The sequence below is a fragment of the Hylaeus anthracinus genome, unplaced genomic scaffold (genome assembly GCF_026225885.1).
Source record: "Hylaeus anthracinus isolate JK02 unplaced genomic scaffold, UHH_iyHylAnth1.0_haploid 12001, whole genome shotgun sequence".
Lineage (NCBI taxonomy): Eukaryota > Metazoa > Arthropoda > Insecta > Hymenoptera > Colletidae > Hylaeus > Hylaeus anthracinus.
The window spans coordinates 14,239,621-14,265,205 of NW_026534348.1; the positions used below are offsets into that span (position 1 = coordinate 14,239,621).

General features: G+C 39.1%; 1 protein-coding gene across 4 annotated transcripts in view; it reads left to right on the plus strand.

Moving 5' to 3' along the window:
* LOC128890579 (nucleolysin TIAR) overlaps positions 1-25,585 on the plus strand; it is a 501,564-nt gene that overhangs the window by 202,149 nt on the left and 273,830 nt on the right. For all 4 annotated transcript variants that reach the window (XM_054149221.1, XM_054149220.1, XM_054149219.1 and 1 more), the window contains one exon: positions 4,140-4,197. In XM_054149221.1, the coding sequence (XP_054005196.1) occupies positions 4,140-4,197 (58 nt within the window). The remainder of the gene's footprint in view (positions 1-4,139; positions 4,198-25,585) is intronic.

A 25,585-nucleotide genomic window follows, 5' to 3' on the forward strand; every position in this document is an offset into this window, starting at 1 on the left:
ACCCGGACTAACTATTAAAAGTTGCAAATTGCTGCAGACACACTGCGGGCCCGACGTTAGCGTACCGACCGTCTTGGGCACTCCTCCGTCCTGTCTTAACTTACTTACCAGACTTACTTCCTTACTTACATAGTCACTCGCTTACTTACTTATTCCTAGCCTCGTATTCTTTACCCTTGCCTCTTTATGCGCCACAGTTTCCTCGCTTAACATTACTTGTTCATGTTCTTTCCTCGCATCTGCCGTAACTAGTCAGCTGGAACTCCCGAAAGGTGTAGCAGATATACTATACTTAGAATAACGAAACAAACTTACGGCGTGGCCGTATTATTTTTCGCATTTATTAAGGCCGAACTTCGGCGGAACTCGCTGGAACAGCTCTGCCTGCCGGCGCGGGCGCCACGACTATAAGCTGCGCTCGCTGATGGGTGTTTATCCGATTATCGACTTATGATTTTCGACATAAACTGAAATGTTATATTCATCTGTCGATATCAACGGGAACCAAACATAAATATTACATTGCTGCTCGAGCGCGTTAATCCTCGGGTTAGTAATAATTATACTAATTATTTAGCAACCACCATATTCATACGTTCCGAACATTAGGATTTATGGTCCTCCTAGGTAATAGCAAATTAGTGAATTCTATTAGAACAGAAACGTATGTTTTCAAACTGTAATACGACAGTGTTATAATAATTATTTTCTTTATTGATAAACAAGAATAATATTTGAAAAAAGATACTTACATAAAACGTAACAGAAATTTGTTCTAGATTCTTAAACGATTTTAGAGAATAAGAGAAGAGAATTCTGTAACATGTAAGTTCATTTTTTTAAACTGCATAGGTATGTTCTAAATTACATCACAATAAAATGATTCCAATATTTTTTCCATAATACGTTGACAGAAATACACAATTACATTTTATTTACACGTATGTGTAGATTATTTTCCTGCAGGGGAATTTATTTCTTGTTTATTATTTGTAGTAATTAATACGTCTGCATATGCATTTGCCTTTTGCAAAGAATGCTTTTGACATAACATATAAATATTGGAAAGAAGTAGGTATAAAATTGATTTGGGTAAATTAATTCCTTTGTACTTTTATTCGTATGGAAATTCCATATTCATCGAATAACAATTAATTTGTTGAATACCGTTGCTAATGATTACATTCTCAATTAGTATGTAATGACCACGCTATAGGCATATTTATTCGAATAAATACACATACTATTTCCTTTCGTACACTTTTTCGCCTGAAATCAATATCAGTTTCCAATTATAATAGTATTTAGAAGATTCGAAATATGAGAAGTTCATTTAAAAATTAATTGGATCTGTCATTCAATCTCAATACAAACCTGTTTCAGTCTTCGTTTAGAAAAGAACATTTAGTTTATCAAATAATTGAATTACAAACATTCGTTTCGTTTTTTTCGCGTAACAATTTTTAAAGCTGTGAATGAATATATACCGCATGCAACACTATTTTAAATATTATTACATACGGTGGGTGTAGAAAGTATTCGTACACCGATCAATTTCCAGAAAAACTATGCAAAATTGTAATTTATTAACTTATTTTTTATAAACAATGACATTCTACATATTCTCGAAAATCTTTAGAATAGATAGATTACAACAAAAATAGCTATTTATGTATGTTGCGAAATTAACAAGAAAAAAATAATTGATTGATAGAAATATTGAAGCAATAAGTATTCGCACAACTGTTCAAAAGTACTTCACTGGAAATATGATGTTTTCTAATTCGTACGGAGCAATAAACCAATGTGTTTACGTTACAAACTCTACTGTAAATGGTTCGTCATAAGAATCGTACAGATACTTATTGATTCTATAATTTTACCCACTTTTCACATTCTTTTGTTAATTTCACAAATTATATTAACTAGTAAATGTTGTTTGGATTATATCTATTTTAGAGATTTCCGAGAATATGTAAAATATCATTGATTATAAAACAAGATGTTAAGAAACTACAATTTCACACAAATTTTTGGGAGAAATTGATCGGTGTACGAATACATCCTACGCCCACTGTAAATATTAACATACAGCTATAATCTGTAAGAATGTATTTATTTGTAAAAGAATTTTATTGTAAATTTATCGTAATTTTATTTGTACAAGAATAAGTGGTTGTTAGGATTTCTATTCTATGTTTATGTAACTTCTATTCAAACGGTATCCAAGGAGGATCTTAAATGAAAGGAACGTTCGCTGATTAATTAGACGGAGAATGTCACCGTTATCACATGAACAGGTAAGGAAATGAGAAGTAACGATTCAATATCAACGGCACACGCTGGTTGCGTGTACCGTATTAACACTACTGATATGGTGGACGATGTATCGCCCGCACGGGTGACACTATTTTTCCATTAAGCATGTCCACACTCGGGATCGTAGAGCAAGCTTTTACGATTTCACTGGTTCGACTGTTATTCCACCTTTACCCTAACAAATATTGTACCTTGAATATTCATCTACATTAATTACTATAAGTATAACCAAAAGCCATTATTACGGTCATGAGACTTCAGGAAAAAGGAGATTATCGACACCATTGATATCTTAGTCGCTGACAAAAATACATGCTCGTTCCTTTCCGTTGTATGACCATTATTGGCCAAATTAAAGTAAACGTTAACATGAACTGCTTTTGTAGAAAATGATTACAAAGATGGAATTTCAAATCTATATATTATACGTTTAATTGTCAGTAAAAAATTCATTTTAATCGAGCCTATAATTCTATTTAAACAATTTGATAAATACATCCTCTCTTATCGCTGCCAAGAAGGCGTAAACCTTTTAATCAGAGATAACGATCATTTCCATAGGTTTAATGTTTATGTAAATAGAAGCTATTCATATAATGTAAAACTTGATCCACCGTAAAGAATATTATGATAAAGATTTACGCAAATTGGCCCAATTTTTTCTCGCGCCTGAAATTGAATAAAGCAAAAACTCGTCTCGGCTACGGATTGCTTCGCCTTTTAATATAACTTCATCCTTCCTTGGCTTGGAACCGGTTTTACCGAAATGGCTTTTACTATCTATCGAATATCAACAATGTCGCGACTAGATACACCGTGGTGCATAAAGAATCCAGTTTATGGCATCTGTTAGAACACGACGATATCCGACACGTCCCATTTTCGCCACCCGACGTCCTTTTGGCGATGGTGTCGCTTCCTATTGCTACAGGCCACCAACCATATTCAAGAGTGAAGACTAACCTGATCCACTATAAACCGAATTGCTCGTCACTAGAAAATTTAGTAGTTCAAGGAATATCCACGGCGAAATATGTGCATATATGTAGATTCTTTATCGGTCAAAAAGTTGTAAGGTGTCTAGCACGCGAGCTGACGGATCAAATTTTAATCGTTTCCATGTGTTGCCTTATATTGCTAGCAATAACACCCTTTTTTATTGAGCACCTTTGTCCCGAGACATTATGCGACGAAATGTCGCGGTATAATGTTTGAAACGGTTGCTGATATTTGAGACATTAAGTTGAAACGCGATCGGTTGGAACTGCAGCATTTTCATCTAGCGAGTAGTTCAAGTTGAAACTGTCTTGAAATATAATACTAACAAATAGGAACTACGAATTAAAATATTGGAAAAACAAATAATGCAAGTAAGTGAAGTAGTTAATTAGGAAGAGGAAGTCATTTTGAAAACCTTTAACTATATTATTAATAAAAGTTATATCTACTGTTTCAACTTAGTTACTTTTTTATTACGTTTTCATCAAATAATCGATTAAAAATGTTTTACTTTGCTGTTTATGATCACCCCATGAAAAAGAAAATCGATATTTAAATTAGAAACGTGCCGCGAATTATTAATCTCCTTCCACTATATCGGTCGATTTTCAACGACTGAAGGTGCTGATTAAGTACCCACTTCTTTTAACATAAAAAAGTAAATACAGAAGAATATTCATTCACTCTCGTTTTCTTGTTTCCTTGTCACATTTACATGCGTTCCTTTCTTTGTACAATTCGAATGCCGGTACCTTTTATGTATTTATTGTATAAATAAATATAATACATTTAAATAAATGCGTTTTCATTCTTTTTTACAGGAGATGAAAGTTAACTGGGCGACGTCTCCGGGAAACCAACCAAAACAAGACACTAGCAGTAAGTACCTCGCAATTTATGTTTTTCTACATCTGAATAACTCGAGGTCAATGACTTCAAAATTATATTAGTTTTCATACTGCTTTTAACACTCGCTACACGTTAATGCATCAATTTTCGCATTAAAGTACGGCTTTCTGTGAATTAAATGGAGTAACAGCACTTATAAGGCAATCAAATTTTTCTTTGGCTTCGGTAATTGGCCTATAGCCAGTACAGAGGGGCATAATGTCTTTCTCTTGCTCCCTACCTATGCCCCATAGCATTAAATTCATTCGGGCTTTCATTTTATTGAATATTCGATACACGTACGTCGATTTCGATGTTTTATCAAACCAGTAGCAACATGTACGTTACGAAATTCTCCAATTCCGCGGTTCACTACGTAATACGATAAAACGTAATAAAAAATTTTACAGATCATAAAAACGTAATTACGATTTCACACAGGAAGTAATTACATTATCTACTAATTATAATTTAAGCATTTAAGTTAACGTTAAGGGTACATTTAACAACAGAAACTTAATAAGAGTTTTAATATAGAAACAAAAACCTCTAACATTTTATTCTTGATATTCAGATTCGATCAGAAACATCAGACGTTATCCATACTTAAATCTACTTCGAAAGACTTGTATGGAACTATCTTCAACGAATAAGTGGACTACTCATAGACTAGAACTTGACTTTTATTATCAACACGATATTATGAACCAAATATTCATGAGTAGGAAAAAATATTACTGCAGAGTTTAAAGCGACTTCTACATGCTTTCATTTTACAAATTCTATACACATGGACCGTCTGACAGAACGACGGTTGTACATTAAACGTACATTACTTGGTCAGCTTCTGCTCTCTGTTTCCCTATTTCTAGAGAAACGTAATCGCAAACCAGTCAACCTGAGGTAAATACTTCCTTGCCAGGGATTTTTGCTCCTTCTACTAATAAATAAAGAGGAAAAAGTAATATGGCTTTACACTACTCGTACCCGGATAACCTTTGACATGTAGCCATGGAATAGCCTTAACGTGCAGCTTCGCTTTATCCTTTATATTTTACCATGCAATTGGATTCACAAATACAGAAGTCTCTGCTTTCGAAAATCATTGGAAAATATTATCGTCTGACGTCACAACGCTTTCTTGAATTTTAATTTTATACTTTGGGGGAGGGGGGGGGGTAATAAACAAATACTGGAATAATTGGCTATACACCAAAACAATATCGAAACAAATGGTTTATAGGAACATAATTGTGCTTTGGTTGGTCCAAGTAGTGGTGAGTAATTGTATTGCAAGTAAATGGACTATTTGTCCAATTTGGCTCGGCGGTACGAACAACCCTCTTAGCTATAGCTTATAATGATGGTCGAGCTAAGGGGAAAGATTTAATCCTTGAGGGTACTTCTTGTTCCTTAAATATTAAATAAGTTTGCTTGTTTAAAAGTGTATACTTTTCAAATATTCAATAAACGAGGAGGCGCCTTAAGGATTAAATCTTTCTTTTTATCTCGACCATCTTTATGAATTACATTAACTGATATAGAAAATTCGTCTACTTGATCGTTTAGCTATACAATTACTCGTACACTAATATTTTTTGCAATAGATTAAATGTTTGTGCTAACAAAGTTCAATGAATAATTCGGAGTCTTTGTGCAAGAAGTAGGAATGAATGTAGAAATGTCGTTTCTGAAAAATGTAACGGCTCATATGTTTGTGTGACATTCGTAGTGCGTCTCATTTAAGTTTTACATTTTATATACGCATTTATACAAATGAAGTAGAAAAAATGTGTAATTAAAATAATATTCAAATATGTACCAAACACATTATCAAGGCTCAGAGAGTTTACATAATTCTGAAACAAACATGAAATAATTACAATTAATTAACCACGGAAACTTATTAATAATTTAATTTATACTCGCATTTAATTTCCTTAATTACAATTAAAAATATTTGCAGATGTAATTATCGTAATGAATCATTCATCCGGAAGCGTTAATAATATTATTACCCGTATGACATTAACTTTCAATGGAACTGATGGAATGGTCTTGTTAAAACATGAAGTAACTTACGAAGTTATGTTATCGAGAGAAACACAAGAACACATTTCATAATTTAAGTATTATTTGTGTTAATCATTTGGAAAATATTGAAATAATAATTCTCACTAAATGCAAACAATTTTTATAACTTTTGTCATTATTCGTCTTTGTCAAGTGTACATGTACTGGATCCTCTGAAGGACCAAGCAAAACATAAAGTCTGATTCGGCATTGGGCAATCAATGATCGCATAAATAACAGACGAAGATTCCTTTTCCTTTAGTGTCTACTCTGTACCTACCGGAAAGCCGAAAGGCCGAACACGTGTGTCTCTCTTCTATAACATGTACGGCAAGTGATGAACGCGTGTGCGTGTTTGAAATTCAGTGAGGGGCGGCAGCAATATTTAACTCAGTCTGAAATTCCTCTTTTTATAGACTTGTAAAACCGTGACAGGCACATGGGACCCGATCCTACCTCCCCTTCGCCGTCCTTCACCCATGTCGTTCCCTTCTCTGTCCCACCCCCGCCCCCATGCCACTTCTCCTCTATATACTATCTGAAGCGGTTAGATGGTAGTCCTGTATCTCTCGTCGTTCTTCCCGCCGGCTTTTCCATTGCTGGTCCGCTGCCACCCTCCCATACTTCTCGAATCCACCTTCACCCCCGTACTCTCTCCGCGATCCTCTTTCGAAGCCGCTGCTATACATACCTCCCCGCGGACAAATGCAAAACTAAAACGCTCCACCCCTATTCTCTGTGTAAATATGGCCGGGAACTACTGCACGGTCGTTGAACGGGGTGAGCACATTTTTTCCTACCCTCCCACCTTCCACCCCCTGTTCTCCTTCCCGCGATCGCATTCCCTATCTACGACGAGTAGATACCCCTGTACGCGTTGCGGTTACAACTGAGACGGGTAATACCATGGCGGCGAAGGCACACGGTTGTTTTACTTTCCTGGCCAAGGGAATGTTAGGAAACTCTTGCATATCGGCACACCTGCGCATCCTGAAAACTGCGACCCCTACGGTATACCGAGAACCAAGTCTATGTATATTACAGAAACTTATTTCAGTCTTGCTGTAATTCACGGTAGACTTCCGTACGACCAAATCTGCTCAGTCCTGGCCCGTATGATGTGTAGCAATTTGAAATCAGTAGATAGATAGTAGATCGTTTGGCTGAACAAGAATGCAGCATCTTCTTTCCTTTGTTCCTTCTTTTATGCTTGTTCATCTGCATAATAACATACTTGGACATAAATGTGCAGGTTATAAGAAGCTTCTTACGACAAATAGTTTAACTCGACGCCATCATTCTAAACACCACGACTCACCGCTATCGTGTCGTCGAGGTTCAGCATACTTTCGACCGAGAATCTGAACGATATATCGACTGGAACGCGTTTCGTGTGTACCATAGGTACACTTGGATGTACAAGTTCTAGGTTAGTTCCAGCCGCTGGACTGCAACTTTAGAACCGCGGACGTTTATGAGCGCTCGTAATGCATGCTCGAGGAATTCGCTACGGATAGGAGTATTATCCTAAGGTGATAGTATGTCGTATGCGGAAACGCGAGATAGCTTGAACGTAATGAGAGGAGATTTTGATGGTTACGTACAGGTGAAGAGAAATTTTATTTTTACTTTTATAGTTCTAAATCTCTTCGCTGTTAACGTCATAAAGCTGCAAAAAATGTATTTCTTACCCTGGGAATTTTATACCCTAAATAACGATCAAGGCGATAAAATATACCTAGACAGCTACAAGCGTAAGAAAATTACAACTTGCGTATGTGTGAAGTAGTGGTATCAGTTAATTATATAACTTATAAGCATGTATTTAATTAGTGTTATTCAAACTTCTCGCGGATTTTCTCGATATAGCGACATTTTAACAAAAATTGAGTTATACAGCCTAAAGCGCATAGCTGATAGGATGTTTTACAAAACAAAAAGATATTATTTCACAAAATTATATGCGTCACACCTTAGACGACTCGAAACACTCGAGGAGTACTTGGTTACCCCAAGAAATCGTTTCGCCATTCACCGAGACATGTTGGTAGAAACCGTCGAGAGATTCTTTAACGTGCTCCATGAAGTACGATATTATTACATCGATTCCGAAGAACAAACTCACGGTAGAAATTCCGTGTGAAAAAGAGGGAATCCGTGTTCCATTTTCTTCGTGTGATCAGCAACGGGAAGAGGTGTAAAAGAAACGAAAGCGACGGAAAGGTGAAGGACAAACAGCAGACAAAGAGGGAGAATGTAAGCGGATTGGAAGGTCGTGGTGTAGGACCGGATTGAGCGTGGCTGGTAGACTGCGTAATCGCGCATCGTTTTTCCTGCATTATGAATCGCGCCAGGGGATAATCGTGGCAGTATTTACGGGGCTTTTCGGCACAAAGGGGTTACACCGCGAGTCCCACTCCCGTATTCCGTTTATCTCTAGCAAAGCGTTTACCGTTAGACCATAAGCCACACGCCTTTGCTGTTTATATGCATTACTGGAGCTGTAATCGTTATTAACAAAACAGAAGCTGTCTTTCTCGCGACTCTCATTTTCTCTCGCACCTACCATCCCGTTTCGTCTACTTCAATTCCATCACGCTCCTTCTCTCTCGTCGTGTTCCGCTTCGTTCACACTCTACCGTCTCGTGTTTTCGTGTACATGCATCTTGTCGCCCGCTTTCTCGTTCGCGGGCTTGACTTTTTTTTCCCTTGACGTGGTACTTAAATTTAATGACTCGCGAGAGAGCAGGAAATTTCGCGAGTCGTGTTTCTTTATTAACGTAGGTACGTGGGAATAATGTAAACGTTTGTGTTGTGAGGCGAGCCGTCCGCGCAGTGGCCGCTTCTCGCAGCGAGTATAAATATTTTTTCTTCATTCGCGTCATTAGTTCTCTCTTCCGTCTAATATTTCATTCAATTTTTCGACCAGGTCGCCCATGGAATAGCTTGTTCGTCGTTATTTTGACGCTAATGTATGCCGCGATAGCACCGTAAACTGGAGGAGAATTTGAGCGTTGACGTTTAAACGTGATTTATTGCGCAGACCTTTGAGTAATCGTTGATTTAATCTTACAATCTTGCTGACAAATGGAAATTTTGCAAAATCTAGATAAACCCAAATAGTTTCGTGAATATCAGAACACATTGGAAACGGGGCGTTTGTAGCCTCGCTTGAGGAGTAGACGGGATGTTTCATTCATTTCTTTCAATTTTGTTACGTTGGAAAAACTTTCTATGTTTTTATACTAGTAATATTTTTCAGTTATATAATATGTAATTATCAGAGGGTTTTAACTTGAAAAAAATAAAAATTTGGTATTTTTCTCACTGTAACATATCAAAGTTAGTACTTCTACTTTCAATGGTATGTATACAAATATTTTTCGATACACAGTTTCTGTGTTGCTACTAACTGCTCATTATGCCTGTTTCGTTTGGGCACTAGCGATTCGTATGACGTATCGACTCAATGGCAGGGATTAAATTTATAAAATCAAGATTATTTCTTTATTACGTGTAGTTTCAAACGATAGAAACTTTTGCATGTTAAAAGACTTCTATTCAAAGACCGATCTACGCGAAACAGGCACAATTGCAAGACATAAGAAAAAGGGGTTGATCGGAAACGCGCAATCCAGGTCTGAGTTGTAAACCAGCGAGGGAGGAGCACAGGTGTCTGTCGTCACTCGCATCGGCGAAATACCCGCGTTTAACTGACGACACGATCGGCTCGATGGACCGAGAGAATAGGATCGGCCTCGGTAGACAAGTGCATTGTGTATTCTCTTTGTCCTCGCCGTTGTACCAAAACCGAGTCTCGCTCACACGTCCCGGCACCATTCTCACCGACCCCCGTAGTGTAACGGTGATTCGTGGTAGCGTTGTGCGGCGAAAGCACTGCGGGTGGCATTTGCGGGTAGTGCATGGTTGACGAGGGAATCGGTAAACCTCCGTGCGGAGGGTATCTCCGAGATCAGACCGTGCACGTCGCCATCATATATCGGCTAATAGACACGAGGATATATTGTTGCATCGCGACTAAATCTCGCGGATTGAATTCCTCTTCGGGGCCATCAATCTTCAAGTAGAAATAATATTGGATCGAGTGACAAGTATCCGGCGTAGATAGCGGTTTGTAATCACTTTCAGAATTTTCGAATGATCCACAGGACATTTCGTTTATACTTGGTCAAATAAGGATAGAACATTATACAGGGTGTTTCCTACTTTTCCGGCATGATTGTAGGAGCACGATCTACAAGTGAAAACAAGAAAAAAATCTTATATGAAGTTTGTTTATCACGATGGAACAGTGTTCCTTTGTGAATCTCAACATAGACGCCCGGTATTGTCGATTCGAGCAGCTTGAATTTACGCGAACCACAGTTTATCGCCTGAATTTGTTAGTCGAATCGAGCGGCGGCTGTTAGCAGGAAAATAGAAAATTTTGTCCCAGGGTGTGTAGGGTATGTTCCACTTTTGAACCCGCTCGCTGTGTCACCGGCTCCCAAATTGAACCGCTGTGATTTTTCGACCGGTTGGAACGGTCTTTCCTGATAACGCGAGATTGGATAGACGCAGCGTTTCTCAAATTGAAGTGTGCCGATTCATGGGGGTCCATAAACGTGCTGCTGGGGGTACGGGAGATTTTAGGAGAAAAACATAGAAGAAAATGACCAATGTTTTTTTTTTGTTCCTGCACATTCTACGTGAGTTCGATCAATAAGTGTTCAAAGCTACGCGACAAATTGATTTTTAATACCATCGAAATGTCACTCCCTGTTCTCAAAGTGGACACAAATAACGCGTGTCCCTGGATCATACCGTGAAAACAAACCAGCGCAATTAGTGTATTCCTTATAGTGCGTGTGATTACACGAGTGAAGAAAGCATTAGCAGATTGTGCGCGGTGTACGCGGATAATTACAGATACGAACGGACACGGAGATTATTATGTTTTCCAATCACGCAGCGCCGTGCTGGAAACAATCAGATCTCTGTGCAATTTTTATCCCCGACCGTTACAAAGGAAATCTGCACGGAAACATCCGTTATTCCGGCGGACTCGGGCTTTAAGGATTATTTTCACATGCGGCCATCGGTGTTCCGTTGATGGAAGAATACGCGTTTTAATCAAGTTAATGCAACCACGCGGCTCCTCTGTACGCGCGCGACCTTCCAATGTAGACGTGTCGGACACGTGTGCACGTGTACCTGAACACATACTCGTCGAATGACTTTTATGGGCAGTATACACTTTGGGAACGGTGCCGCCGCGTGCCAACCGGAAGTTCGAACTACCAGTCTCTAGTTACTAGTACGTTCCTGTCAGATTGCTTCGAAGAAAAATGTCGAGCCAACTTTCGAGTCATTTTTTTCCCACCACTCTAAGAGAAAAGAAACATTTGGGAACACAAACAATCTTAATTTCAACTTCTTCGATTTCTAGTTTCAAAAAACCCTTCTGGGTCATCCTAGGGTTGGTATTTTTAAATGAAATTTAGACTAAACCCTTACCAAACAATTAACGGAAAGCTTTGTAAATTTCAGATGACTACTGCCGTGCGTTCCTTAGAGTTGTAATGTTAAATAAAGATCGATTTTAAAAATTTCGTGGCTCGACTACCCCCTTGAAAGAACAGGAGAATCGGATGTACAAAATGAACGCGCGTAGACTCGCCTGGCGATCGAACATTACTATGTTAAGAGTTCTCGGGAGAGAATCGGGGGTTGCTGCATTTTAACCCCTCAGCGCTCGAACTAACATCGCTGAGTAAGACTACGATATTGAACAGTGAGAATCACTGCAATCCCCAACGTGTGATAACTCAGGTAGCGTGAATAAGCTGACCTCTCCTCGCTGGAACATACCGCCATTTATGCAACAACGCAACACAGACTCTCTCATTTGACTCTTCCCCTCTATACTCGCGAAATCTGGTATGTGTGCCCTACATGGCCGCCGATTTAACATTCTATCGTTTTACGGCACTCGTTAAACGCACAGAGGATACGTATCCTACCATGAGTGTTCTGATTTTCGGCACACGTTTCTGCTTTCGTATAAACCACCCGCGTTCGAACAAGTTCTGCTTTTCAAAGCTGATCCGTGTCACGGCCGCGTTTTCCATCTGCAGCAGGTTACGATTAAAATCAATTATTCTTTACTTTCAACTGTTCCTCGTCTCGATTCTTTTAATTTTTGTTATTTGGCGCGATAGGCCAATGCTCTACAGCAGTTGAGATAAATATTATAAATAGTATTTATTTGAATTTTCAGGTGAAAAGACTTTTTTTAAAGAACAATAACAATAATGGTATTCTACTCCAACAATAAAATTGTATTTAGAACTGACCACCCGATTGCAGTAATGATCGAGGGATGGACCAGTAATTAAATATCAGTAGCCAATCCCTGTGGAATTTTCTTTTACGTTTCGAGCAGTTCGCTCCAGCTGACATCGGCATCAAACGCTCAACTGCTTCGAGATTTTTTTAATTTCACGCGCGCTTTGAACAGATGCGATCGTAGCAAGTTTCGAAAGCGGCGACGAAGCGGCGACGTAGCGGCGCACAATTTTTATTGGTAAACACCGCGACGGAGTTTAGCGAAAGGCGTTCGCGCGAAAGAGCAACGATCACGGGGTGAAATGTAACGTTAACTAAGAAATAAATCACATCGCTGTATATCTACCCCCTTTGGATAGCTAACCGAGTAATTTTAAAATGCAGAATTCACTTGGGTAAGAAAGTCTTATCCGCCTTGAGGGGAAAATTATTTTGTCGCCGCGACACGTGCCTGGGGGGAATGGAACAGACAGAGGGATAAGCCTGGAGGTTGTGAACGATATGAAAAACGGGGTTTATGACGGTTGTAAAGATTACGTCGCTAAGAGTGCCGGACGTACACTCCTGTTCATTTCAACCACTCTTACAGAAGCTTCCGTTCTTTCGCAGCCTGGAGTGGATCGCATTTCTGACACCTGCTTTGCACGACCAGATTGAACGGAGGACGCTTATCGCTCTTATTATTCAAAATAAGTCGTTAGACTGTTTACCTGCGTCACAGTGTTTATATTCACTTGACATTGTTTACATCTATATTGGGAAAGCCATTAATCATAGAGTCTTAATATGTCTTTATGGATTCAACTAACTAAACCGATAGTACTCAAATAACAACTATATGTGAGTACTAAAGTGTTCTCAAATTTCATAAGTTACACATGACAGAGTAAACAAGAACTTTTTAGTTGCTTCTTAAAAATAATTCTACAGACACTAGAAAATGAACATGTTTTGAATAGTTGATCGCGTAATGGATGTGTTCAAGAAAATAAAAGTAACGAAATCGTGTGATTTTGGGGTGAGAAACATTATACAAGTTAGCGAACATTTATTAACACTAGAATGTCTGCGAGTATATATCTGTGCTCGGTCCTGTGTCAGTGCGCGAATGTCCGTATGTACCGTCGTAAGTTTCACCGTGTGACATTTAAACAGCACCCGCTAGAAATCAGACCTTGAAATTTTAATACCTTAACGTCTGGAGACGGACCCCTCAGACTGCGAAATGCTAAAGAACACTTCGATTTCCTTCGTCGCAGGTGGAGCATAATTTCCGTACACCCTGTATGATACATTTCTGCCAGCTAGAAATACGCAATTTCATCGTCCTTTATTCTCATGCTTTGATCCTGCTGCTGACATCGGTTAAAATGTCAGTCGCTCATTTGAAAGCCACCAGTTTATGATACGATTTCGTGTGCAGGACGCACGGTTGACAAAAACCGCATAGATGTTTTAAATAAACTGCTCGCGGGCATGCCATAAGCTACTCCACGTGGCTGTGACCGTTTTCCAACGCGAACCTGTGGATTAACGAAACATGGCCGCTTTAAAGGGGGGAGGTGATTGGAAAAAATTTAACAGAAATTTGCATCGAACTCGACTCGGCCCAGTAAAAATGCAAATTTCGCCGAACATCGGGCGTGACTCGCGTTTCGGGGAAAAAGCCGAGGTAAAAACAGTAAGTACTGTCCCTCAAAAAGTTGACATCGGTTACGTGCCGCGATACGGAACAAAGGACGACAAAATATAAAATTCACGAATTTTTTAACGTAACGTGGCGCTACCGATTTATTTCGGTATTAAGACGTCGCGTTTCCGACCACGCGATTTATTTACTTTAGTGCGAATTTCACAAGTATGAATTTCTGTTGCAAGCCTTGGTAACAACAAAATCAATTTAGCTGCATTGTCTTAAGCTACCAGCAAAAGCACTTGGCAGTGCAATTAACGTGTGTTCCATTCACTAACACTGTCAACATAATTCTTGGCTTATCGTAACTGCTGATCTAGCAGTTACATGTTACATGGTACCGCATCGATGTGCAGTAGTAGTCTCCAGAATAAAGTGGTGAGTTACAACTGAGCGATGCAACCACGTACTCTGTCCTATTTGTCGCTCATTTAGCTGTAATTATCCACTAATGAGACTTTTCGAGGTCGTCCCGTTTCGGTTCCAAAGCGTACAAGTCGGTGCAAAATAAAGAATGAGCTGAAGTGATTTAACTTATGTAATGTTCTGGGATTCCACCGAAACCAAGACGCTGCTATTTCATTTTCATCGAACGTATAATACTTAAGTAAAATTGGAAAATATAATTTTAATTAAATATGAGTTGGAATATCTCTACCTATGTATAATCTCTACTTAAAATATTTTGTATCTAAAGATCCTTTGTCACTTTCAAACAATTTTTTAATTCAATATTCTGATATGTTTAGTGAAACTGTGTATATGATTTGTTTTACTTTATGATGCAGTGAAAATATTTAAATTTCATCAATTTGTTAGACAACAAAATTTAATTCTAGAATGTGCCCATGATCAACGGACAACATTATTCCAAACAAAGTCTGCAGGTTGGAATTATTTAGAAAATTAAAAATTCATGTGTAGGTGACGTTTCATTATTTACATTCATGTTCTCTCCATGATAAAACTGATAACGCGTGCAATAACCACTTAATTCTCGATGTATGTTAAACATGAAACGGAATTGAAATGAATTCGCGTCTAAAATAAACGCCGATTACGCGCTCCCATATAAATTCTAATAAAAATGATTACATCGTACAACCTAGAATTTTATACCATAAACGAGCCCCTGTATGGTGAAATCTACATGCAAATTGAACTCGTTTTTTCCGTACCGTATTCAACGTTTTGCGAATTTTATATGCCACAATTAAGCGATTTCATTATTAAAACCTCGCGACGGCAATCGATATTCACATACCATCGCCAGCTTCGGCGTAGGTATAATGCATGCATACGAAGGAAACTTAATTAGCCGCCATGCATAGTATAGAATTACCCGTAAGACTTGATTAACTGTTCTTGTCTTATTAGTTTCCATTTAATTGATTACAGTCCTTGAAACAATTTCGGATTGATTGCTTGTAAGACTGAAACGAGAGCTTACAGAAATGCAAATGAAGCGAAACAGTACGACCAAGGAAGAATTGGAATTTCAATTTTGTAAAAGGAATGGGAGATATCCGTTGATGATGCTAGACATTGAAAACGGCTCACTCAGAAACATTCATGATATTGTACATAATTTACCCGCGATATTTTATTCTATATAAATAACATGTCATATCATATTCTGTACAAATACAACTATAAAATTAACTGTGACTACATCTACAAACAGGAACGAAATACAACTTACATTTTCCAGAAACTGCAAGCGTCATGTTTTTAATGCGCATACAGTTAGTATTAAACGAATGCTAGAGTTGTATTCTTATTCTTTGTAAACTCACGGAGGAAAACGGCGAGGGGATCGTGAAGAGTTTAGGTAAGGTTTGTAGATGACTTGTGGAGAGGTGCTTATTCCTCTAAAATACGAAATTGCCTCGCTTGGTAATACGATGTCTTCTTTATTCAAAAAGTCTCGAACCAAGCGCAGGAATGTTTCGAGGTTGATCACATTTCATGTGAAGGTATTATATCGATAACTTAAGCCCGAAGTTTTGCTAGCACATGTAACGAGCTAACTTTCGACTTTAAGAAACACACCGATTGCTTAGAAACAGAGACGCGTGTTGGTAAATAAATGATTCCACACTTTGGTACCTGAATGTGTGCATACCGTTCTAAGGTGGCTAAAAATATTGTGAAAGATAAAGGAGGTTCATAATCGTAGCGAAGCCTGATATTTCTATCGCTTGTAAACTTTAACGATGCCGTGAGGAGCTAGAGGGCGATAAAGAGTTCCGGTACTGTTAACTCGCTCCTGAAGGACGAGTTACTTTTCCCAAGGGAGGGTACAAAATTAGCCTGTGTCACGATATATAGTCCCTTCTTCGTCGAAATTGTGCACTGGGGTCGATACGTGTGTTGTAGTAAATACTATGTACACTACGTGTAAAATAAAAACAAACTTAAGTTTATGGCCTGCCGTAGCATACTCGCCAACGAAACAAATTTACCAGTGAATATACCATTCTCGTTTTTAATTAAACATTAAATAAATAAACAATTCAAATAGTACTATTCTGGAAGTATTTGGAAGCTGAATTCTTCTAAAATACTTGCTATATGGAAGTTGATGACTGATTGGTCGCCAACTATCTGGAAGAAGACTGATTACTCCAAGTTGATCAACTGATAACTGATTTTTCACAAACATTCTCATGACTGTTTCATGACAATTGTCTTCATGACTTTAGTTAATTGTTTGTATCTCAATTATTATTAGAAAGTCAGGAATGCTCTCATTTATCTACCTCTTAATCATTCTTGCTGAATGTATCAACCCAACAAATATTTAATAATATTTATCCATTTCACCAATATCATTCAACACGTAAAAGATTGAGAATGAGACAACTGCTACGCAATTATGCAGCACCGGTAGCTTTTCTTTTACGAGCAGACGTAGCGGAACTGATATTTTCAGTAGAGGATAGGAAACGTTCGAAAACGTTCAGAGCACTTACCAATCCCTGGAGAATCTTCCTTCAAAGACTAAACGCAGCCATACCCGCGACGAATATTACGTACATTGGAACCATCGTTGCCGATGAAACGTTCCACGGAAAGTGGTAGAACTGATAGGTAGCCGAAAGGTACTATCGGCAATAGTAAGGCAATTGTATCGCAATAGCGGACAGGTAACAGCCGCAGACAACCGAAGGAGCCCGGTACGTGAAGCCCCTTGGGTGCCGTTAGATCGGTAGGGTCTTTAAATTAGCAACGAGAACGGGAAGAGTGGGAAGAGGACGCTGGGAGTTGCGCAATTTCGCGCACAGACAGAACGACTACGCTCGCTTCGCTGTTCGATATCGAAAAAATATAAACCAGTGGATATGCAAATGCGTTCTGAAAGCACAATGTATTCGTGGCTTCGCCAACGTAGACGTCCGAAATGACAGCAACTTTTCTCGTACGCTTGTTCAACCGATCGAATGAATGGACGCTTTTCTGGACTGAAAAGTTCATAACTCGTGCTCCCCGAGCAAAAGTAGCGTCCAAGAGTACCGGTAGAAACACATCCGTGGAAATGGATGTGATACAATGGTGGTCGGTTTGTTTGTCTATTACTTACGCAAGATGTCCCAGCTGGAGGAGGCTACGTGAACACAGGGTATTTCGTTTAAATCGGAATAATTAAACGTCTCGTGAGAATATGAGGCCATCAAAAAAATATTTTTAAAAAAGTTATTCGGTTTAAATGGACAAATTATACGGAGTAAATAATTTTGTTGCAGGTGAAGTGGTAGGAGTGATTCAACGAATAAATTAAGTTTTTCAAATGGAGCCCTTTATACTCTTATCCATAATATAATAGCATTTTTTAGACAAATTCATCGGCAATAATTAGCACACGGCACCGTAGTATTATGGCTAACAACACTTACACAATTTTACTAAAACGCAGAGATGCAACTACGGTAAAACACAACCGCGATTCGCTATTTCTGGAGACCCTCTTCCTATTCCTAACTTCTGAAGATTCGCTTCGTTCCAGTGCAGCGCGCACTTTCCGTTCTATAAGAAACTTCAAACCTTTCCCTCTGAAAGATTCCCCAGCATTGTATTGCTGCTTCTAAACAGCGAAATAACATCGATATTAGAAACCTTTCATACTTTCGAGCTGGATGGTTTCTTCGGAGGATCTTCGCTGTAAGAATTGGCCGCGTCGGTGGTCCGCATTAGCATCGGTACCAGTTCTCTCTAAATGAGTTTCATTAGCGTGAAGCAACGTTTCTAGAGGCGTCCTTTGTACACCTCCGACGGCGTTTTCTAGCTTTTCGTTGTTTGCCGCGTGTTTACTTGGCAGTGTAAGGCGCTCCTCATCATGAGCCGCGGCGGTGGTAGTAAAGTGCATCTCGTCGACGATAATTACCCGTACAGCTCCGGGTAGTAGGAACGAAACGGAGGAAAGGAGGGTTGCTCGTATTCAGACACACGTCGCTTCCATATGCCGCCTAACAGTGCGCGTTGCTTTTGACCGTGGCTGGGTGGGGACTTCCGTTTATTAAATTCATTTATCTTCCACGAAAATCATGCTTGTAACATGTACCTCTCTAATTGGACGCATTAAAAATAATTTTCCGCGAACACACCTTAATATGCGAGCACGCTCGTACCTGCCACTCTACCCTTGGCCACCTTTATTCAACCACCGTGCACCCGCGTCTGTATAGAGCCCGCTTATGTAGGCGCGTGCGCACACTTCCTGGATAATGTATTCTCGCGTGGATCCTCGCGCTTGTGTGCCTACGAAAACGGCGTAAAAGCAGGGCTGTGTGTATTTAGATACGTAGCTACATCCGGATGATACATATTTATGATGGAACGTGTGCTGGCTGGCTGAATGTGTGTAACAAAATACCGTAGGGTGGGTTGAATGGACTATTTGCATAGCAAATAGCGAGACGCGGTTCTAAGTGGGAACACCAGCCACGTACGCGACTAATCTCATCCTTTTCAATTCCTTGTCTACCAAGGCATTGCTCGTCTGAGACGTCGAATTGCCCTCGCGACGTCAACTACTCGCGCGAGAACGTTGTATCGGACTCTTATATTGAGATACAGGTTTCCTTGTGGAATTTTGTTATAACGGATTGTTACTTGAGATGTTATCATGATTTTTCATATATTGCTCTATGACAATTTGAGTGCAAGAAATGGTAATTTTAGAAAAAGAGTTGAGGGAAGTTATACGATTCAGAAAAGATGGCGTTTCGTCCTGGGTTTGTCAACGAACCTAGATCGTTATAAAGGATTGTTATTTGAGACATGGATAACAACAGACTACTCAAGTTGGCAGTTGACAGTAAAACCCATTACTACACTATACTATAGGTTGCCTATACTATACGTGCATTAAATTTCATTTTGTAACCGTATACGAACTTTGTATGTACATAGTACGATGATAAATGACAGAAAAGAGGAGTGAAATATCCGGGTAACTGGAACAAATATACAAGTCTAGCATATTTCTCTGTAGTAGCAAACGCAACAGGTTTCCAAGATACTTAAAACATGTGACCAAGCTGTAAAAGCGTTTGAAGAAGTACTTGCTGCACTTTCAGAGAAATATATAGACACGTTTTTATTGTACGCCATTTTAACATATTTATCGAGATGTAAAAATATTTCCTTGAAAATTTATTCTCTCCAATGAAACGAAGTTGTTGATATCAGTAACTCTAAATTTTAAACGCGATAGAATTATTTTCAATGATCAAAAAATGTTGAATTTAAATTTCCTAAAATTCTTCAGAATAAAATGTCTTGTCGTCTTATACTTCAACTGCGTGTATGAAAGAACTTACTAGTTAATGCCGAAGCTTGCTAGAATTTACGTGTGCAAAATTCACACATGAAACACTCCTACATTTAATAACTTTTTTTCAGATTAAATTACAGAATTTAATGAAAGATTATTTTTTTAATTTTGGAGTGATTAGGATAAAAAGAATTCAAGTTTTCATAATCGTCAATTTCATTTATTTTGTAATTTCATTTATTTTGTAATTTCATTCTACACGTGACCATTCTATGCAATCTAATTTGCGAAACATGAGACACGCTTTACATATCTGAGTAAAAATACATTCCATTAGCACGTAATGTTTCTTCTATTTAAAAGAAAGATTCTTAACATATCTACTTACGTATTTAATATTCGAAATTGTTTTTTGAATTCCATCATTCTTTCACTACCTGATACTGATTATCTTTAATTATAAGTTGTAACTAAAACTAATTGCTTAGTACATTCTGAAAACAATCGCGTTCTTTTATTTAGAAACGTATATTTTCGTCCAGGCAAACGAAGCGCAAGATTTATAATGAAAATTCAAATAAAGTATATCGAATATCGACATATTTGCAATTTCACTTGCATTATCACTTGACAGCGAAGGAACGACGGAAGTCCAATGAATCAAATCGAGTTACAGTAACGTTATTCGGGTCACACGACACGTCGAACAACAAATATCGTTAAAAATGTTCGCGTATTCCCATTCCTTCACTCGTCTTGATCAATTATCGCGCCGTAACTTGTAAAATAGCGCAGCCCTATTAATTTAGCCGGTGAGTCTGTTGGAAAATATCGCCAGCACGAAAGTCGCATAGATTTTGCGGAATTTGTCATCGTATTGCGAATGCCCGACGAATCATAATGTACAGGTTTAATGGAATTACGACATCGTGATATTTTCTGGCTGCGTCGGCAGCGAGCAAGCACACAGAACAAGTGCAAACAAAAATATGCAACGGGTATGCACAATTTGCAACACAGATATGCACGGAGCCTTTTAAAAGCACGCAGCGTTACGTGGCAGCTAAATCGTGAGTGATAACGGATACTAATGCACGCCACCCGTTGGAGCGTCCGCGTCCGTGGCAGGAAAGGTTTTAATAATATTGGCCAGAAAAAACTCACCAGATGTTTAAGACAAGTTATACTGATAAATATAAAGCAGGAAAAGTGTAAGCAATAGCACGCATAAACGAGACGATCGCGCCGGTTCCGTCTGAAACTTTGTTCTTTATTTCATCATACGATTTAGATAAAACAGGGTGGCATAACCGAGCATAAAATATTCCAGTAAAGTATATCGAGCACCGATTAAGATCCGATAAATATACAGAAAGAGACACCGCATCGTCCAGTTAAAACCATAAGAGCTCTGTCGAATATTTAAGCGTGTAAAAGTCGGGATTCATAGGTAGGAAAATATTTTTAGATTTCTTTAAAAATACGCTGCGCGTTGAATTCTCGGGCGCAATAATTTCCCGGGCATTGTCTAGATACGCTGCATGCAGGAGCATCGGTGCTTTTTAATATGTCGATGATATTTGCTTACGACATGCGAACCTTTTAAGCTCTCTTTGTTTATTGATCGGACGGCGTAACATCGCAATGAATTCAGTTGTCGGAAAGCCGTTAACGCGTATGCATATACTACCCAGCCGTGGCCGAATGGAAAACTCGAAGCGCGCGGGAATACGGGACTCGATAGCCATCTAATAATATCGGTCCGCGTCAATCAGCGAATTAATCTGAAGCTAATGCGCTGATGAAACTCAATTACAGTATTCCAATTGCGGGGAAGCTAGTCGAAACGAATAGGCACGGGCATCGATCGTCGATAAGGGTTGGCCAGTTGAACGGGGCGAGCTCGAAAATATGAACAGTGAGCGAACGAGGATACCGGACGAAGAAGGGGAGAAAAAAGAACGAGTCTGGCTTTTAGCCTCGGTCGTAACATCCGTCGCGAACTTGGCGGATTCTAGATTCGGTCGAGTAGTTTCGGATTTTAATACAGGGCAGCCTCGTAGCCGCATATGCAGAGAAATGCCCGGGTGGTAAAAGCAGATGGGCGTGGAGATATAAACGTGGAAAGACCGAGTGAGACCAAGAGGCGGGAGGAAGTAGATAGGGCCATCCTGACACGGCAGCCGTTTGCGCTCGTCGCACGGTATTTAGAGCTTTAATGCGAGCAGACTGAAATGCAGACCGGACTCGTGTACCCGAGGTCGATGGAGTGAGCAGGGTAATGAATAGGGTGTTAGTGAAACACGATGTAACTGCTAACGTTAAAGCGGCCACGCGGCTGTATAACGCATGGATATCCTAGCTAAAGGACGGGCATGTTTGGCTGTACTTGTATTGTACCTGTGACGTCAACACGTCTCGCTTAATAGATGCTTTAACCCTAGAAAGACTTAAAGGGAGGTGGTTTGGGTCTAGCCCTCGCGAAATCTGTAAAATTTATCGATGCTTTCCATACTACGATTAATGCGTATCAGAAATATATCGTATCGTACATAGTTACATAGGTTCACGGTTTTTTTTCAGAGTTTAAAGTCGAATTCTCAGTCACTGGCGACTATATTGATTCTGGTTTGGACATAATACAGTTATTTAAATCTAGCACAATTTAATTTCTATCTAATTGCTTAAAGTGTATTGCCATAATCTTGCATCAATATTTTTTATAAGATACAGAACAAATTGTTCGTTCAACTTTTGTACAACCACAGATACATTCCTTCAGTTACTATTTACAAAAGCGATATTTCAAATATACCCTTCTGCATATACGATTTTTGCGCGTGCTAAACAAGGTTTCGTGCGTGCGTGCACTCACATGAGTTTGCGTATACGTGTGTACAGGCAGAGAATACATTGCTCTTGTCTTATCGGGTATGCACGATGCCTGGTCTCTGTGGTGCAGTGGTTCTCAACAAAGTTGGCATAAATTATTCAACAATCGGAACAGGCCGATGAGCTTATACAACCGGCTCGCTTGAAATCTCTAAATCCACCAGGGAACTGTATGTGTATGCACTCACACGATCGACCGATGTGTATACTCGTAGATTTGCTTTCACGATTACTATTCAACTGGCTTTCATGGAAAATCACTAAGCGTTTATTTATTCATAATTTTTTGCATATAAAATTTCAATGGAGACTTTAGTTTGATAACGCTTGCTTACGTGGTAGCTGCTCCACTTCTCAAACCTCAAACTTGACTATTCAACCCATTCACATTTGCCAGACAAATTTAAAGCGTTTTGCCTTGGCCGTTAAAATTTAATACAGATGTGTAATCTAGGTTACTATTTTTATAATAAAAAACGTGTGTATGAACAAGTATGATACTAGAGACAACATTCCAAACACGCATATGAAAATTCAGAAATAGTAACAGTAACAGAAATTATAACTTTGAGAATTGCGATGTACCTTAAATCTTTGGGGGACAATGGTATTAAAAGTGTCCCACCTTTTTGATGCCCCGTAATGCATGGTGGGACATTGTCAGTCCCTCTTCGGAATATTCCAATAGCTGTATGTGCATAGGTTTATGTTTCGTCTTATTTACGCAGTTGTAATATGTTCAACAAATGTTATAAATGTATTCACTTGTGTGACAACATCCAACATGGCAGAACAGGTTCATCAATTGTTGCAAGCGGAAGGTTTGTTGCGACAATCTTTACGTAACGTTTCATTAGAAATAAGAAGACAAGATTCAAAACACTTACCAGAACGTTCGTCTCATAAATGATGTGTGCTTCATAATACAAAGAAAAGGAAGTTCGAACGCTATGGTCGTGTACTGTGTGCAAAGTGCCTCAGTGCTTTGGGAAAAGATCCTGCTTTAATCAGTACCATTCATGAACCCATGTAGCACGGTGGGACTAATTTGAATTTCACCCTATAACAACAAATTCGATTAAATTATTATTATTATTATTATTATTATTATTTTACGTTTTTACATTATGTGATTCCATTATTAATAAAGATATACAAATTTTGTTTAATTTAAAACGCAATTAAATTTCCATGCAACATGGGTCTATTTTATTATCTGAAATTCTGTGCCGCAAAGAGTTGAACTGATTCTACAAGTAGTTAAGTCCGTTGCTACTAATACACATTAAAACGTTTAAGATTAAATTCCACCAGGAACGCCATTGAATCAGCGAATCGAAGGCGAACAGATTCCCGCCGCAACGAAGCATTGACTATGCACGCTCCCATTCGATGCTAAACGAAGAATGAGATATTACCAGGGATTTGCTTGAGACGAACGCAACTCGAACGTATCTAACACGGCGCAATTGCGAAAGTTTTGCATTTCTCCGAGGCGTGAACACGCACGTATCATTTTATCCCCGATGGAATACATGATAAACACTGGGAGTGCAAAATCTAGTTAAATCCGAAAAAGTTCTCGACCGGCGAGAAGTTCGTCCGTAGAAGGAAAAGGGCATTTAACGAGGGAGCACAGAACGTGAACAATGACGATAGCTTGTCAGCCGCGAAGCATACGGGTCTTGGCTCTCTGGAGATAGGAGGAGGGAAAACGAGGAAAATGGAGAACGACTTTTCGAGCGCGGACCCTAGGTACGGAAAAATTTGTCGTGGTTTCTCCTGCGCTGGCGTAAAAAGCTATGATAATAGAAGCGTAAAGAGGGTCCGGGGTTATTTCATAATTACAGACTGTACTTAGACGAGCGTGCATTACGCCCGCTCCCCTTTTTCTCTCTTGCCTGTAGGTGCATATATTCGTATTACGGAATTAAGGGCAGAGGCTTGTTCGTAGCCACGCGAAATCCAGGGAGCAGAGCACTTTCTTCTATTCTTTTGTGGTGCCTAGCTTCTTTTTCGGCGACACCGTTACGCCCATTAGCGGGTTATGGGATTTTTTCTTAATTAAACATACAACGGGTCGTGCAACCTTATCCGAGCGCCTTTGCCGGCACCCTCTTCGTTGTTCCTTGAACCGCCTCTTTTGTTATTCTTTGTTTAATCCCCCGTAATCTTACCGGTAGAAAACTTTCCTTTCATGATGCTATCGTTAATTAGCCTAAAATAACTAATGAATACTGGCCTTTTCAATAGATACTTATTAAATGAAACTGTTGAAGACTCGGATAATTCTTTGAAATTTATAGAACAACAATAGGAAGCGTTGCTAGAAAGTCTATGCTTCATCGACGGTCATATGTAACTTTTGTCAAAATTAATTCTGTACCTTAACATCTCCCTACTCGTGCCTAGATTAGTCGCTAGTGTATATGACGTTATTTTGTCGCTCAACAATAAGGAGCGTCATAGCGTAAATTGTTTTTAATGTTCGTCGTTTTCCTGCAGAATTGCCAAGTAATTACTCATGTCTAGGTCAGTCGGTAATATATAGGGACACGCGGTACCTTGGTAGCTGTGGCTCACGTCAAACGTCACCG